The 17,510-nt window shown below is 43.0% G+C and overlaps 2 protein-coding genes across 4 annotated transcripts; both read right to left on the bottom strand.

Annotated features, from left to right (window-relative positions):
- Window positions 1–5,042: 5,042 nt before the first annotated feature.
- LOC123398503 (transcription initiation factor TFIID subunit 8-like) lies at window positions 5,043–8,768 on the bottom strand. Its single transcript, XM_045092965.1, has 2 exons — window positions 7,122–8,768; window positions 5,043–5,533 (listed from the first exon to the last, which is right to left on the bottom strand). Exon 1 carries the CDS (start codon window positions 8,324–8,326, stop codon window positions 7,250–7,252), a length of 1,077 nt encoding a protein of 358 aa, XP_044948900.1. The 5' UTR covers window positions 8,327–8,768; the 3' UTR covers window positions 5,043–5,533; window positions 7,122–7,249.
- A 256-nt stretch (window positions 8,769–9,024) lies between these two features.
- LOC123398502 (asparagine synthetase domain-containing protein 1) lies at window positions 9,025–14,682 on the bottom strand. Of its 3 annotated transcripts, none has more exons than XM_045092963.1 (15): window positions 14,545–14,682; window positions 14,328–14,433; window positions 14,089–14,229; window positions 13,480–13,683; window positions 13,268–13,399; window positions 12,700–13,080; window positions 12,535–12,602; window positions 12,229–12,343; window positions 11,989–12,094; window positions 11,362–11,455; window positions 10,269–10,444; window positions 10,056–10,155; window positions 9,861–9,977; window positions 9,703–9,759; window positions 9,025–9,401 (listed from the first exon to the last, which is right to left on the bottom strand). In XM_045092963.1, exons 1-15 carry the CDS (start codon window positions 14,650–14,652, stop codon window positions 9,294–9,296), a joined length of 2,013 nt encoding a protein of 670 aa, XP_044948898.1. In that variant the 5' UTR covers window positions 14,653–14,682; the 3' UTR covers window positions 9,025–9,293. The 3 variants fall into 3 exon arrangements, with proteins under 3 accessions (XP_044948898.1, XP_044948899.1, XP_044948897.1); XM_045092964.1 differs by having other exon boundaries at window positions 12,751–13,080; XM_045092962.1 differs by having other exon boundaries at window positions 13,268–13,403; window positions 13,484–13,683.
- Window positions 14,683–17,510: the final 2,828 nt, after the last annotated feature.

The raw sequence follows: 17,510 nt of genomic DNA, 5'->3' as shown, positions 1-17,510 counted from the left end.
AAAACTCTAAAATTGTGTTATAGGCAGAACAGTACCAAATTCTTAATTTGCATATGGGGAATTTCCAGAATTGTTATTTGTTGTTTCGGCCTCATTTAAACTTGCCTAGAATTTCCTATAGTTTCATGATATCTTGTTTCATCCATGATTTAACATGCTTGTGGTTGTCAATTGCATACATTTTACACTCATGGCATATTATATTGTGATGGTCATATCCTTTAGACCGTAACTCTGTTTTAGATGACCTATATATGTAAATCGACTAGAATGACGTGTGGAATCACTTGATCCACTTTATTTTGCTGTTTAATAAATATAAAATGTGTTTAGTTCAGATCTGGACCATTTTCCAAATTAACATATGGTGTCATTTTGGAAATGCTATATGTTGTTTCCGACCTCATTTAAAATGCCTAGATAGTGTACTTTATTTATGCTTCACCTTGCCATGTTTAAGAACATTTAACATTTTCATGTACCTAAACAGGAATGAACTAAGTAATTCAAATATGGAGTTTTGTCAATATACAACTCGTTGCATATTGAACTTCACTTAATGTGTAGTATTTGTTTGTTGTGATTGTCATGCCTAGCATATTAAACAGGACGTGCATCATATGTGTTTGCGCATCATGTCATGCATATGTTGTGGTGTTTATTGTGTGTTGATTATTATTTTAGTATTGTTTCTTCTCGATAGAGTTCCGAACCGCTTCGGAGTGCAAGGATTCATTCGACTACATCGGTTCGTCTACTTCACGGATTCGTTCTTTTTCTAAGCGGGATAACATGTAAGATGATCATTTACCTAGATACCACTACTATCGTTACTATGCTAGTTGTCTCATTTCTATCGCTATGTCTCGCTATCTACCACTTATTATGTCAAGCCTCCCAACATTGCCATGAAAAACCTCTAACCCCTCCACATCCCAGCAAACCTTTGTTTGGGTATGTTACCGCTTGCTCAACCCTTCTTATAGCATTGCTAGTTATAGCTGCAAGTTGCTTCCCATATGACAACATGGATACCTTGTTATATCACAATATTATTGTTATTTAATTTAATGCACATATATACTTGGTAAAAGGTGGAAGGCTTGGCCTTCTAGCTGGGTGTTTTGTTCCATCTTTGCCACCCTAGTTACTTGTGTAATGGTGTTACGTTTCATAATTGAGCGCTCCTAACATTCTTGGGGTTGTTATGGGGACCCCCTTGATTTTAATTTTGGGATAAAACTCTTCCGGCAAGGCCCAACATTGGTACTATATTTTCCCAGCATAATAATATTGAACACTGTTATTAAAACATAGGGCGTCATGAACCCGAGGAGTACTTCAACATAATACACGGAGGGCCGATGCTGATGGTGATGGTCCTAAACAGAGCATCGTGCAGGGCAAAACCTGGGCAACTCGGGAGATCTCTATCGGGCCATCGTATGTTTTTCTTATCTGACGTGTCCTGAGAACGAGATATGCGGCTCTTATCGAGGTCTTCGCGACGTCGGGCGGCCTTGCTGAATTTTTTTACCTTTCTCGGATGTCTTGTACGCGGGATTCCGAGGATACTTTGGGCTATCTCGAGATTGAGGTTTTCCATCGGGATTTTCGAGGAGACTGCGGGTTTTCCGTGGTTGAGTTTATTTCACGCAGCTTGTGGTAGTTTGTGATGGACTAGTTGACGCACCCATGCAGGGTTAAATCTTTCTGAGAGCCATGCCCGCGGTTATGTGGCAACTTGAAAACTTGGAAACTTTGTTTAACACCCAGTCATAGAAAACTTGAAGTAAACTTAATTAAAATATGACAACTGTGTGTGTAACCGTGATTGTCTCTTCTCGTGAGTTCTGCATCCGAGGGAGAACATGGTGGGTCATGTCTGACTCGTAAGTAGGTGTTCAGGATCATTTCTTGATCATTATTAGTTCACGTTTGTTATGCGTAGATCACCCCCCCCCCCCCCCCCGTTGTTATTCTTATACTCGTAAGTTAGCCACTCAAATAAATGCTTAGTCGCTTGTTGCAGCCTCACCACTTAACCATACCTCACCCATTAAGCTTTGCTAGTCTTGATACCTTTGGAAATGAGGTTGTTGAGTCCGTGTGGCTCACAAATTATTACAACAACAGTTGGGGTATAGGTAAAGTGATACTTTGACGTGAGAGCGATGATTGTTCTATTTGGAGTTTCTTCTTCTTTTTCTTCTTCTTCATCGATCCTAGGATGGGTTCCAGGCCGGTAGCCTGGGATAGCAAGGATGAACGTCGTTTTTATCGTTTGATTTCGTTCATAGTTGGACCATGCTCTTCTACATGGTGATTGAATGCATTGTTGTATTGACATGTCATGATGTAGCTTGTGGCAAGTTTAGCCCAATTCCGTATACTCATCTCTTCTTTACATGTACTTGTAACGATATTCATTCTTGCGAAACGACGAGATGCGCTTCTATCCATGTCGAGGCCCTTGTGCCAAAATAAGAATAAGATCGCATCTTGGGCGTTACACCCGGTGGCCGCTATTGCTTCCTCCGTCGCGGCCGCTCCTGGAGCGCCCCGTTTCGCCGACGAACAGCACCCAGCGGGGGTTTGCAGCTCGGCGCCCACAAGGTGTTTGACAAAACGCTTGCAAGGTATATATTGCTACTAAACTTCATTTTTTGTAGATGTTTGCAGTGTTAAATTTTAGTTTGAATTCAAAAAACTGGAAGGTAAGAAAATCTTGATTTCCATAATGCCCAGGCAGCGGCTAGGAAAGATATGGAGAGAAGTTTGGGGATTTTGGAAGCCCATTTTGCTATTGTGAAAAGACGGGCTAGATTTTGGGATCAAAATATCCTTTGATACATCATGAACGCTTGTGTGATCATGCATAACATGATCATCGAGAACGAGTGTGGGTAAGATTTAGACTATTCTCACTATGAGTTGTTGGGACATCCGTGCGAGTGGGGAGGAGGGCTGAGAGGGTGGCCTGCTTTGTTGCCTCCTATCATGCCATTTGACGTGCCGAAACGCATGATGATCTTCAGAAAGATCTAGTCAGCGAGTGGTGAGCATGAAATGGGCGACAAAACGCATGATGTTGTATGTTTGTTGTGCTAAACATTTGTTGTATTGTCATAAACTATTTGTTATATTGAAATTTAATTATTTGTTTTAATTGTAATAATAATTAAACTATTTTTTGACGAATTATTTTGTGTTTATTTGATCTTCTTTGTTTCATATTGAATGAAAAATATTGTTTCTGTTGGTTGCGCGCTTCATTTTACAGCGCCTGTTGAAGCAGCACGCTAATGCGCTAAAAATTTACAACGCCTGATGAAGCAACTGACTAATCGCGCGCAAAAATGACTGTTTCGCATGCTATAAAAAAAGTTTGCACGCTGCACCTGCGCGCGTCGGTTGGTGATGCTCTTAGGATATAGTTTTTGAGCTCGAGCACAAATGAGCTTGATGAACAGTAAAAAACAAAAAAAAACTGATATTTTCCCTGGACAACTATTGACAAAAGTTTTCAGTACTTATAAGAATTCATCGAAGAATCACATTCGTGATAGTGGTGACAAAAAAATCAGTTTATCAAAAGTATTTTTGAAAGTGTTTTGAAGTGATGATTTTGTTTTTTGCCATAACTTTCACGAATGTGGTTTCATATTTAAACTTTCCACGCTCTTAAAACTCAAAGTTCGTCGTACGAAAAATTCAAAAAATATTATCTTGTTTTCATTTTATTGTGATTTATCACACGCTCAAATGAGCCCAGGAGCATAACATAACTTTCGATGTTGTTACTAATACTTTTTTAGACGTTTGATTCACATATCAGCATGACAGATACCTAATGGGCAACGACCTGCCCATAAAAGCAGCTAATCTTGCATGGATATGTCCGACCAGATGGTGACATAGCTTGGGGATCTTGATTACTCCCTCGTCTCGATGCATTAGCGAAAATTAAATAATCTTAAAACCCTACTCCCTCCGTCCCGATGCATTACAGGGTGCTTGATACGTCTAAAAGTAATATTTGCTAGCTTCACTCATGCTTGGATCCAAATACTAAAAAGATTAAAATCAAGTTAATGAGCATTTATTATCCTTCAAACTCTCCAATTCAGAACTTGCGTGAGGAGTTAAATGAGGAGAGAGGGGACTAATGCACATTTTAGTAGGTACCCCTGACTAAAAGATTTTAGCCTCAAGGCTAGTTTTAGCCTCTCTTTAGTCAGGGGTGCTTGAAACTTTAGCCTCTTAAAGAGACTAGTTTTAGTCAGACTAGTTTTAGTCTCTTGTATCCAAGCACCCTCTTAGGCATTTTATAAAAATCAAACAATTTCAAAACACTAAGGCACATTATAATAGTACTACTTGCATGCATATTAATTAGACCCTATTTATTAATTGAAGGATCAATGCATATAATTTATGTGGTATGTTTTTCTAAATTTAAAAAGGTTTTCTAATTAATAGCGTGTTTTTAGTTCAGAAAGGAATAGTGTGATTGGCTTCCTCTACAATTTAATTTCTTCTCTTATCCAATCTCTACGTGTCTAGGTTGCAGTGCACCTTCTAATATGCCTAATGCACAGAGACAAAGCGAGTATTAATTAAAAAACCAATACATGCAATTAATTAGTATTAGTTGACAGTAATATTAGTTGAATGCATATTAATTAGATCACATCTATTAATTAAAAAACCAATGCATGCAATTTATTCGATGCATTTTTTAAATTTAAAGAGGTCTTTTAATTAATAGCACATTTTTATTTAAGAAAAAAATAATGTGATTAGCTTCCTCTGTAATTCAATTTCTTCTTTTACCCAATCTGTTGTAGTGCATCTTCTAACTGCGTGCCTAGGTTGTAGTGCATCTTCTAAGATGTCCAACGCACCAAGACAGAGGGAGTACATTTGCTTGGGAAGAATAGAACACATAAAGAACCACAAGCCATCAAATATCACAGAACGATCGAGTCCAGTGTCCAGATTCTCAGCACATAAATGAACCATCTAAAGAAGAGCAGATGTATAGACAGGAGATGAAATCAATATATGAATCAAGGGGTGTTCCCAGCCCAGCTCGGGCCAGATACACAGTTGAATGAAACAGGCCAAAAGAATGAGGATGTATAGTACAATGCCGTTACAGCCTCAGCAGGGGCGCACTAATCAACACGCTCCAATCACAGAAAGCACTACAACGAATGGGTGACCATTACACGGATGCAGCAGGATTAGCCAACCAAATCAACACATACATCCCTTCCTCTTTGTTGAGACGAGCGTTGGTCAGAAAAATCAAGTCAGTTTTTGTACAGACATCTCCTCTCCGTCTTCCTTCCTAGCTAAACAAAGGAGGAGCATCATGCTTTTGGATGGTCTCCAAAATCAGCTTCCTGCGAAAAAGGCTTGCTTCATTCCCGTGATATGTCAGAACGAGCAGGAACTACAGACCTAATCATCTCTGGGGATCCCAATGCTGATGCTGACAGGAGAGACTGGGTGTAGGATACCTGGCCTGCACAAATCACCAAACATCTAGTCAGAAATGAACAACTTATTTGACATAGTAGTTTCCTATAACTAAGTTGTGAAGCAGCAGATAAAAATGACATCATAGTTCAGAATGGTTCTGAACTATTCTGCTTGTCATTCTTCAGTTACTTGCACACAGAAGTGTTAAATACTGTGCCAGCTACTATAACTGCTTTAACTGTGCACTTGTCATATGAATTCTGAAAAGATGCCAAAGCCCCAGTTTCCAGTTAATTTCTGTCCACTCCATAATTTTCAATATGAAGTCATAATATTTGCATAAACCCAAACCAGAGCAGAAATGTGTGGCAATATATGATTATATACTCCCTCCGTTCCAAAATTCTTGTCTTAGATTTGTCTATATATGAATTATCTAGTCACTTTTTGGTATTTAGATACATTCATTTTTAGACAAATCTAAGACAAGAATTTTGGGACGGAGGAAGTATGTAAGAACCTCCTACAAATTATAGTGCTGAACTAACACTCGTGGGATAAAAGGACATGCTAGCCTGACAAGTTAGTAAAGGCAGCATCAACGCCAAAATAGAAACAGCTTACTCTGCTACATACAGACACAGTACGTACAGGGGTGCCTAATCTCTACCTAAGGACAGAACTGACCTATTGGATTATAATAGGTCAAACCATGAGAGAAATTCTAGTGTCACCTAGTCTTGTGGTGCTATCCAGAAGTTATTGAAAGTTCTATCTGGTTTTAGATTGTAAATTCGCAATATAATCTAACATGCGGCAAAAATCAAACTCAAAACACAATACATTTGAGCAAGAAAAAGGACAAATTCTGCCGTGAATAGTACCTCCCTATTAGGTAAGGAAATCATACAGAAATAAGAGAAGTAGGAACTTGGTTACTAATCTGCATATATAGGCCAACTCTCTTCATGTGTTTACTGCACCATTGGAAAAAGCGCGCCTAGGCGCTTAATGTGCCCATAATTGCGCTTAAGAACACACGCCTAGCTTCTTTTCCCCCTTGAAAAGCACACAACTTTCTATATTCCAATGAACCAAAATGACGTCATAATACTGTCATGCAGAATCGCTGATGCAGCCAATATAGAATGTTCTTTCTCTTAATAAACAGTACTAGCACATTTCTGATTTCTAATTCATTGGTCAAAATACTACCTGTTTTGGTGTAAACCCACAACAGAGAGTAATCAGGATTATGTTTACTATCATTGGAAACCTTAGGCCCCTAGCTATTGCTCAAAAAATCTTCTCATCGCTGACAAACGTTAGGGCACAATAAGCCAGACGCCCTTAGTTTAAAAGGAGTCTGTGACACATCCATAACACACAAACCTCACAATCTAAAGTTTCTATCGTATGATATATAGTGCAAAATCTACATACGATTATTTGCTACAATTGGGTATCCTTGTTGCACTTTCAGGTAACCAAAACAGATGTCGCTGCATAGCCTAGAACAAACTCGCATGGGCTCAATCTCATTCGATTATGTTCAGTTTAAATGAAACACCAAAGCAAGTAAGCAACTGATAGCCAGCAGCAATTATAACAAGTGAAACATTTCAACATACCTCAAGATTCCACAAATTGGAGATCCACTGTCAAACTGAAATGATCATAGACCCCCTTTCCCACACTCCAGCTCGCCATAATGCAAGCAACTCCATTCTGGGCACTGCACCTCTTCCTTCAAACCATATTAAAGCTGCGACAGTTCCTGTGGGTTATCCATTGATGCCCTTAATATCATCCCAGCTCTCCGCTTCCGGTCATCCTTTTGTTCCTCCTTCAAAAACGACGGGTCCTCCCTCAGATCCATGGAATTTGAAATGAGGGCCACTGCCAGGGGCTTCTTGTCTATTCCAAACTTGAGGTGCACTGGTGCCCTCACCTTTGGAACAATGCTCTTTTGGTTCAGATTCTGGTCCCAACCTGTCCCAGAATCAAGCTCCATAGCATTTGCACCCTGAATTGCTGGTGCAAATGCGTCAAGGACAGAAAGTTTCTTCCGCTCAGAAGGGATGTCAACCTCTGACACCTCCTTGTCTCCATGAGGCAAAGCGGGCTCAAGAAAAGGATTTCTGTTGCTCCCAGCCGGTTGTATCTCCTTCCCTTTGGCTACACTGTCCTCAGAAACCGCCGGCCGAAACCCATCAGCGCCCGCAAGGGCCAATCGTTGCTGCAAGCTGAGCAGCGACTTCTCGGCCTTCCTCCGCTGCCGCACCTGTTCGACCATGTCCACCCTGTCCTTGGTCGCCTGCTCACTCCACACCTCCGTCCTGACGTAGGTGTGTGGGTCCGGGAAGGCCGGTAGCCACTCGGGCACATGCCTCATCCCAGTCTCCCTCTCAGCCACAGCAAAGCTGGGCGTGGGCTGCGGAGCGCGGGGTATAGGGAACTTGGGCAATGGACGCGTGAATGGCACCTCGTCCTTGGAGTCAACGAAGGCCATGAGGTCCTTGACGACGCCTGAGCCGACGAGGCAGCGGCCAGAGGTGCCGGCCCCGGCGAAGCCATCAAAGTCGGTGCCGATTTCTTCGAGGGACTGGATGATGTCGTACTCGTTGGCGAGCGCGCGGCCGGCGAGGTTGGCGTGGAAGGCCGCGGCCCTGCCGAGGTGCGTGAGGTAGCGGAGGAGGACGTCGACGAGCGCATCCACGGCCGAGCGGTGCGTGCAGTCGAAGCCTGCGGCCTCAAGCGCCTGCGCGACCGCCGCCCGCGCCACGGCCCTCCCGAACTCGTCCCCGCTGCCGCTGCTTCCCCCGCGGTCACTCATACTACTTCCCTCTTGTCCTCCCGCCGCTCCCGACCGGTCATACCGTCGAGCACCTGGCGGGCGTGGCGGTCTCAGATCCGGAGCTAGGGTTAGATCTCTCCTCGGGCCACGCCGCCCGCGCCACCATCCAGGTCGAGCCGGGGGGGAGCTAGACGCGGCCGCGCGCCGGAATTGCGCGCCCGACCGCCCTCCCGCCCGCCTCGGGCCCGAGCACCCGGTGGGATTTGAATTCGGTCGGCGCGAGACGGCGCGGCGGGATCGCGCGGTGGCCGGGGGCTGGGATTGGGCGGGAAACAGGGAGAAGGATGGGTTTGGCGGGGGTTTGGAGGCAGGAGACCGTTGGGGATTTAGGGTTTGGGGAGCACGCGCGGGTTCGGGTGGGGCTCGCTCTGATCCGAGCACGCGGACGGGCGGGCGGGCGAGGGGAGATGGAGACGAAGGCCTTTGGGGAGAAGGGAAGAACGCGTCCGCTTGACTTTATAGAGGAGGGCGTGTGGAAATCCCGTGTGCGCGAGCCGGGTGCGCGGAGCCTGGCGGGGACATGTGGCGACGGAAGGTTGGCTCCGCCTCGTGGACGCCGTGTTCTCCACGACGGGGTTCTCTTCTTCGGGCCTCCCCAGAGGATGGCGGCCCAACTGGCCCAGTTATTATTACAAGTGACGAAATATGCCAAAGGACAAAACTACACAGACATCCCCTCAAAAAAAGATTCTGAGTTCTATTATCCAACATTCCATGGGTTGCAATGAATAATAAGATGGTATGAGGAAGAAAAAAAATCCATGGCTGAAAAGCCAGTGATACAGCACGGCATGCTTCATGCCAAGATGACTACAACCCGTTTCAGGATGAACTGAACAGAGGAACCGGGCCGTACGATCACCGGCATCGCGCTGAGAACATGTGGTGATGCAGCATCTGGCACGTCGAATTAGATCCATCGATCAGTGTGCTCTGTTTGCCTCTGTCAGTCGTTACGCTTGTGGACCTCCACGCTACCTGCTGACGCCAGGTTCGCGGCTCGGTTGCTGCCAAAGTTCTTGCGGTTTGATTCCCTTGCTATTCTCGAACCAAACTGCACAAAGCATCAGATGGAATAGATGTGAAGACACATGAGTTTACAGCACAAGAGTGCTCGGGCATATTGTATGTCCGGACAATCAAAATAAAGCTGGGCAAGATCATCATGCAACGGTTATATAATCGTCGTTTTTAAGCAGAGACAGATTCATAGAAGGGTTAAGCATTGACATCGGGACCTCAACTCACACAATTAACTTGATCTTTTGTTGCCTATGATATAAATACTGCAACTTTTCAACACACAACACTACAACTATTCTGCTGAAGGGAACAAATGGTTGTAAAACATGTACCTGGATTGCTCGCTTTGGCAGAAAAGCAGCTTCTTGTAGACCCAGCAGCTTTGCAACCTGCAACATTGTCACAGATATTGAATCAGCAAAAGGGGATGGAGATCAGAACATAGTGTGTGACAACTTAAATATAGAGTTAAGGAAAACGAAATGCAAACCTCTCTCAGAATCTTCTTATCACCCTTCCCCACAGGTTCATCAAGTTTAGCGATATCCCATAGTGGAATTTCCAACAATGTTCTGATCACACTCTCATCAAGAAATGGAAAACGAGCCTGTCGTGTGCACATCGGTACATATCATCCACTAAGCCTAAAGCCAAAGCTGAACTAGAAAAGCAGGACGGAGATTACCTCCTTGCCATGGTCAGAAATGCACCTATCATCTCTTCCCATGTTTCTTTTCCAAATTCTTTGCACATCTAGTCTCATTTCCTCATCCAGTGAAACCCATCTAAATAGGGGTACAAAAAAATAATTTAGTTTGTTTTTGCAATATCTGCAAAAATATCTCAAACAACAGTCACATTATTTAGCATGCAGTACATTTAATCGATGCATACATACCCTCCAACTCTATATTTAGTACGATGTCTACCATAACCAGCACACTGCTCATCAGCTCCAGAACCGACTAAAAGGACTCTAGATGTTGACTTGTGCTTGTAGCGATCACCATCTTGCCCATTCACCCAACCATCCCCGCTAGCAGCTAACCATAGGGCTATACCAATGTTCAAATCCTGTGAAAAAGATCCAGCATTTTAAATCAAATAAATCCAACAGGAGCGAAAGAGCATAGTAAAAATTTACCAACAGTCCATATTTTCAAACTAAACAGATATGTGTGGATGAATAGAGCTGCAGTGCTAAATAATATCTTCTATTGTCCAGTACATGGTGCACACACATGAAGACGATTGTGTCATATGACGGAACTATGGTGAAGTGTGGTCTCAAGGATGCCAAAGGGTGTTCAGATTTCTACTCCCACAAGTCCACCATTAATCTCACTGCAGCCTCTTAAGCATAATCTCCCACAGAACCAATAGGAAGACGCAACCACGATAATGGGAATTCCGGCGGGGGGGGGGGGGGGGGGGGTCGGTTGTTGATGGCCATGCGGATGTAAGTGAGATGAGTACTGGAAGTTTATCGGTCCAAATGTGCATCATTGCTCAAAGAATGATCAATAAATCTTACTGTTTCCTCATAAATTGGAATGTCCTAAAACTACAAATCAAATTCCTCAAGAGTTTCTCGTCTCTTGCAAAACAGGGGATCAGGACTAAAAGCAAACACCCATGTCAAATCCTGCCTTAAACTTCCTCCTCTAAACTCCATCTCCTAATTATTAATAAACAGGAATAGTCCATTAGACCGGTACTAAACTCCATTCTTTTATTATATGCCAAATGTGATCCCAAAAGAAAAGATGGTCTTGAGCCTTGACACACTTTTTTCGTATTGTCATATACAACAAAAAAAAGATGCATGATTCGACGTTTACAACACCATTCCAAAATCCAAATCCAAGATGAATTAAATCGAGTGACACTGCATGGATGATTTGATCGTTCATATGTTGTTTGGCCTTCAGCTTTGTAAACCAAGGAAACTAACCTAACGAAGCATTAGTAGGATATAAGAAGATACACACCATATAGGTATTTGATGGGTATATCAGTGACATCACATGTTCACTTTCCTCTTTCAAGTTCGCCAAATTACTGTCAATCTCAACAAGACGCCATCTGCAAAAAAGACAGTCAAATGATATCATAGTGAACACTTCATTTAGTATTAGTCTGACACTGATACAAATTTCTTTTACATGGTCAGACCAATGCATGAGCATAATATTGGCTACCATGGTAAAATAAAAATGCAGGACAAAAGAAGTTAATCAATAAGTGAACGATGCATCACAAGGATACAGTATCAATCACTCCAATTAAAGCAACAGAACATTTACAGTGAATGATGAGCATGAACGAGGAAATAAGAAAGCACAACCATAAAATAATGCAGGACACAGATGACAGATTATGCACATTAGAGCATATTGGTCATCTGGTGGATAGAGGGGTTGCAAAGTAAACATCATAAGGTTCACCATGTATGAGGAATTCATTAGGCTATAACACAAGTGCCAGAATTTGGGTCCAGAATTCATTTTGCACAGAAACATGATGTGTGCAAACCAGCATCAATACATAATCATCTATATTCAGCACCAGATACAAGCCATCAAGGCAAAGAACATCAAAAGTTCAGGTCAAATCACCTCCGCAGAGGGGAGATTCTCTGAAGCTCCTTCAGTCCTGCCAGTGAAGAAACCCTATCTGGAGCTAGGTGCCCATCAAAACTGACATTCAGCAAATCAATTGTCCCTGCTCAAAATCTTAGTTAGTTTTCCTCAAAAACCAAAGTTTGTGGTGTATTATGAAGCAGCTAACTTCCTCGCTGTTATGTTAAAAAGAAGGTAGTGCTGAATAAAATGTAGTAGCAAGAGAATTGAACATACATTTGGAATCAAGGCACTGGTCTAGTAATGCTGCAAGTATCATGGAGTCCAAGCCACCAGAGAAAAGGATTGCTATCGGGGCCAACTCCGCTTCCTTGAGTTTATTCAGATCACTCTGTCCACATGCAAGGACTCTGTAAAGTTGGCCTGATAGACTAGTAATAGAAAATGCAACATGAAAAATGTAGGAGCATTTTCCTTCCAAGAAAGAAGATAGAACCATTTCAATGAAGGTCTCAAATCATTATTAGGCTGGTGGAGTTGTAAAAAAAAGAAGGCAATATTATAAATCTGTTGGTTACTCACCTGACACAGTATGTTCACATTGGTTCGCAGCATTACAGACTCCCTTAGTGCAATTAATACTCTATGTGCTGAAACATGATAGACAAGTATCAGCATTAGCAACTTTGTAAAGTTAAATTATCTCGGATAATTTTTAGAAAACATCTGATGCACCTAACTGTATACCTGGAGATAAGCAAATATCTGACGGGACATCTCTATTCTCAAACCCATTACCTGTACTGTCTTCAGCTTCTCTACAGCTTCTGAAACACGAAGGCAGGTTATGGTTCCCTTTGTCAACAGAACCCATGGCCGAAATCAAGCCATCCACAGTAGGAACTGTCAATTTTCTCTCCCATCGTATTAATGTATGCAACGAAGAATCCGTCCAATCATGTTTTCTAACTTCGACGACACATCCTTCCTTCATACATGTGGCATTATTATCAAGGTCTTTCAGGTGAATGCTGTATATCCCACAAGGAAGCTCTTCCCAGTAGCTAACTTTGGTATGGCCAGAAAAATCAGGGTCCGCTCCTGACTCCAAACCATTTACTTCTATTGCTGCAGGAGGGAAGAAGAATATATGACATGCACAGTTTGATATGAGTTACAACATTGAAAGCATGTGCAAAATCAGAAACATCAGGCACAACATCACAGTTTGTATTCAGTTCAGGAATGTTTTCACCTTTTGAAAAAGATGATGAACAAAGCATTGATAAGATACATGAAATCGCGCTTATCTTACCAGAGTTATTCCTTGAAAACGAAGGGGGTGATACTGATGATAATATAAAGCGTGAATCATCAGGAGTGGGCCAATGTACCAACAGGCTTCTTCTCCCAAATGCATCCCGGCCAAACCACAATGTCTTTGAGTCTGTCTGGAAATCAATGTGGCATTTATGTTAGGAAACAGAGTCTGCAATGAAATGAAAACAAGCCAAACATCACAATTACCTGCCTGCCAGTATATTAAAGCCCATGGTCCTTTAATAGTGGAGAGGACCTGTGGAACTGATTTCCCTACGCTCTCACAGCAACAGTATGCTTCATCTCTATCAGCAACATGGAAGTCATAGCAACAGCAAGATTCCAGTGAAGACAAGAGTGATTGCGTGTCATTCTGATCATTGGCAATGTTAATTCCTCCATATATCTCACCTTATAATGAAAATAACAAGAGTGGTGTGAATTTTATGTAACATGATCACTTCAGTCCTTACATACTTAGATTAAAGGAAAGCAACAATAATACGCCATTGAAACATCGATGTGTGATTTTAACTAAACCATCAGAAGCATTTCCTGTGTACTGCAGTCAGATATATGTGCATCATGCGAAAGGGATTACGGTTGCTGTCGAATGCAAGTCTGATCAACAAATCATTTGAGAAACATATAATCACCTAAATATGTAACTGAATATGGTGGAACTTGTTATAAGCACTACCAAAAATGTGGATGTCCCGCTATACAACAGCATATATGAAACATATCAGAAGACATCGATCTGTGAAGAAGAAAAATAGAAAAACAATACCGTCTTTTCTATTTTAACAGCATTACCATTATACACTAGAACGCTTCCTGATTGCGCCACCAGTGGCTGCGAAACCGGCTCGGCTCCCCTGAGCTGCAGTGTCGCACCAATGAAGCACAACTCCGTGGCACCAACACCACCACAAACCCCGTCTCCACTGTCACAATCTACACCATCAGCAACACACAACAGTCGTCATAAGGAACGGCCAAAGCAACCAAAACTCCAATGCATTACAAAACATTAGTGATGGAACGTGCATAACCTACGATGGTGCCGTCTGCGCAAAGGTGGAGCCTATGGCATCCAAGGCTGTCCGGGCCTCGCCGCCGTAGGGCCTCCTCGAGCTCACCCACGGACACGCCCTTCTCCTGCACTCACATGTACAGCTTGGCTCGATTAGGGTTTAGGGTCTGGGAAACCACAACGGGGAAGGGTTTAACTCTGCTTTGGTAGGTTGTAACGGATGCCAGTGACAGTACCTCGTTGGAGAACGGTGTTCCGGATGCAGCGGCGGCGGCGGCGGCGGTGGCGGTGGAGGGGGCGACGACTAGGCAGTCGCCGGATAGGACGAGGGCTATGCCGCACATCGCTGACTTAGGGACCCGCTTGCCAGTGGGGCGCAGTCGCACGCTCCGGCGCCGTGCATAACCCTGTTTCTTTTCTGTTCTGTTTTCTTTTTTGCTTTATTCTTGTATTTTTCTTTATACTTTAAATATTATACATATATGTACATATATATACAAGAAACACTCTTCAAAAACACATTTACAAATATTGAACATGTATTTCAAAAGTGTTAAATAAGTATTCAAAGATGTTTAACAAGTAATTGAAAAAATTTGAACAGATATTTAAATTTTTTGAACAAGTATTACGAATGTTGTACAAGTATTTAACTTTTTTGAAAAAATTTGAACAAGTATTACAAGCTTTATTACTAAGGACCTATGTTTAACTAGCCATGTCGATTAAACATGCTTGGTTTACGTGTTGCATGTGTTGCTTCTGTCTTTCATTTAGAAATTCTAGTGAAATGCCCAATGTAATCCTATTATGCAATCTAACCTTCTAGTACGTTCTATTGTGCAATGTGGTGCTCATTTAACTGTTTGGTTCATTTGTTGTGGTGATCACTTAACTGTTTTGTTCATTTTTTGTGGTGATCACTTAACTGTTTTGTTCATTTTTTGTGGTGATCATTTAAATGTTTAATTCAATTCTCCATTGTGATATTCGATTGTTGTTGTTACAATTTTGTATTGTTATGCATGTGAGAAAATAAATCAAATTTGGATGTACTAAATACATGTTGAAAAGACGTGGATGTCGCCTAGAGGGGGGTGAATAGGCGCTTTAAAATAATTACGATTTAGGCTTGAACAAATACGGAATAAAACTAACGTTTAATTTGTCAAGCACAAAACCTAAGACAACTAGGCTCATCTATGTGCACCAATAATTTATTCTAAGCAAGATAAACAACTAATGACAGCAAGATATATAACAAGAAACAGTATGGCTATCACAAAATAAAGTGCATAAGTAAAGAACTCGGGTAAGAGATAACCAAGGCACGCGGAGACGACGATGTATCCCGAAGTTCACAACCTTGCCGATGCTAATCTTCGTTTGGAGCGGTGTGGGGGCACAATGCTCCCCAAGATGCCACTAAAGCCACCGTAATCTCCTCACACCCTCGCACAATGCAAGATGTCGTGATTCTAGAAAAGGACCCTTGAGGGCGGTCATCGAGCCCGTACAAACAAGGTTGAGGCAATCTCCACAACTTAAATGGAGGCTCCCAACAATACCACGAAGCTTCACCACAATGGCATATGGCTTCAAGGTGACCTCAAATGCTCAGGGCAATCTCTACAACTTAATTGAAAACCCCGACGCTTGCCCAGATCTTTACACCACAATGATTGAGCTCATATGCACCACCAAGCTTCCAGGACGCCAAAGCATCCACGAAGAACAATTTCTAGGGTACCAAGTACCCAAGGGTAATAAGCTTATCACACTTCACTTCCACGTAACACCGTGGAGAAGTCAAACATATGCACCAAATGCAATGGCAAGGGCACACGGAGTGCCCAAGTCCTTCTCTCCCAAATCCCACCACAACAACTAATGTTATTGTTAGGACATATTTCTCCCTAAGTTGTTTTAGTGATTGATGACAATGCCTGTGCGGACTAATCGTGTGCATTGAGCATTTCAGGTAATTCATGAGTAGGCACAAAACGATTTGATGCCCCCCAGAGTCTTTTGAAGACGGTTGCTTTCTATGTTTCTCTTTGGTGGATTTGAGTCGTAGGAAAGTTGTACTATTAAGAGGGGGTCCGCGTCAGAAAGGTTTGGGTGGAATCATCACGCACACATTTCTATTTGCATCACCCTTCCCTTGCTACAAATGGAGCTCCAACCTTATATTCCTTGTATGTGCAAAAGGGCCAGCGGTAGTACTGTTGGTGTCGGCGGTAGTACCTCTCGCACAGCTGTAGTACTGCCCTCAGGGCGGTAGTAGTTTTTTACTACCGCTCCCGGAGTGGTAGTAGTTTTTTACTACCGCTCCGTCGGACTTTTTGCGCATCCTTTTGCCTCTAGAGTGGTAGGCACGGTAGTATTTTCTTACTACCGTGGTTGGTGAGCTGCCGGGCGGTAGTACCGCTCTTAGGAGTGGTAGTACCACTCCTAGCAGCGGTAGTACCGCTTGGTTAGTGCAGTTGGGAGGGTGGATAACGGTTGGATTGTACCCCCCCCCCCCTATATAAAGGTGTCTTCTTCCATGAGAAGCTTACCTCTTACCTCCACAAGCTCCATTGTTGCTTGAAGACTTCATCATGTCTTGCTTTCAACTTGAGCCAAGAAGGAACAACAACATCAAGCTCAAGTGAAAGGGCTAACTCAAAGGTATCAGTTCCTTTTACCTTAGTGGTGCGGAGTGATGATCAGTGAATAAAAGTATACACTCAAGTATGGATCATCAGTACCCCTTTTATGATTCTTGAGTCTTTAGGGATCCTGCACTATTAAGAGGGGATCACATGTTTTGATGAACTTGCTCAAACTACATCTCTACTTTTCTGCTCATACCACATCTCCACTGCTCTGCTGTTATCTGAAAACAGAACCAATGCCTCGGATATTCGGCTTCCTCCGGACATCCGAGGGCCGGAAGTCCAACCCCCTTCGGAAACCGGAACCTTGCACCAGAAGAAATTTGAGTCAAATAACTCGGACTTCTGGCCTCCTCCTGACGTCCCAGGGCCGGACGTCCGGCTCTCTCCGGACGTCCGAGGGCCGGACGTCCGGCTCTCTCCGGACGTCCGAGGGCCGGACGTCCGGCTTCCTCCGGACCTCCGGTCCCTGTTCGACTACACAGTGGTTCCTGATATATATACATCCCTCGGACGACCGACCCCTGTCGGACGTCCGACCC

Source organism: Hordeum vulgare, chromosome 5H, assembly GCF_904849725.1.
Source record: "Hordeum vulgare subsp. vulgare chromosome 5H, MorexV3_pseudomolecules_assembly, whole genome shotgun sequence".
In the NCBI taxonomy this organism is placed as follows: Eukaryota; Viridiplantae; Streptophyta; class Magnoliopsida; order Poales; family Poaceae; genus Hordeum; species Hordeum vulgare.
This window is presented reverse-complemented; position numbering and strand designations above follow the sequence as displayed.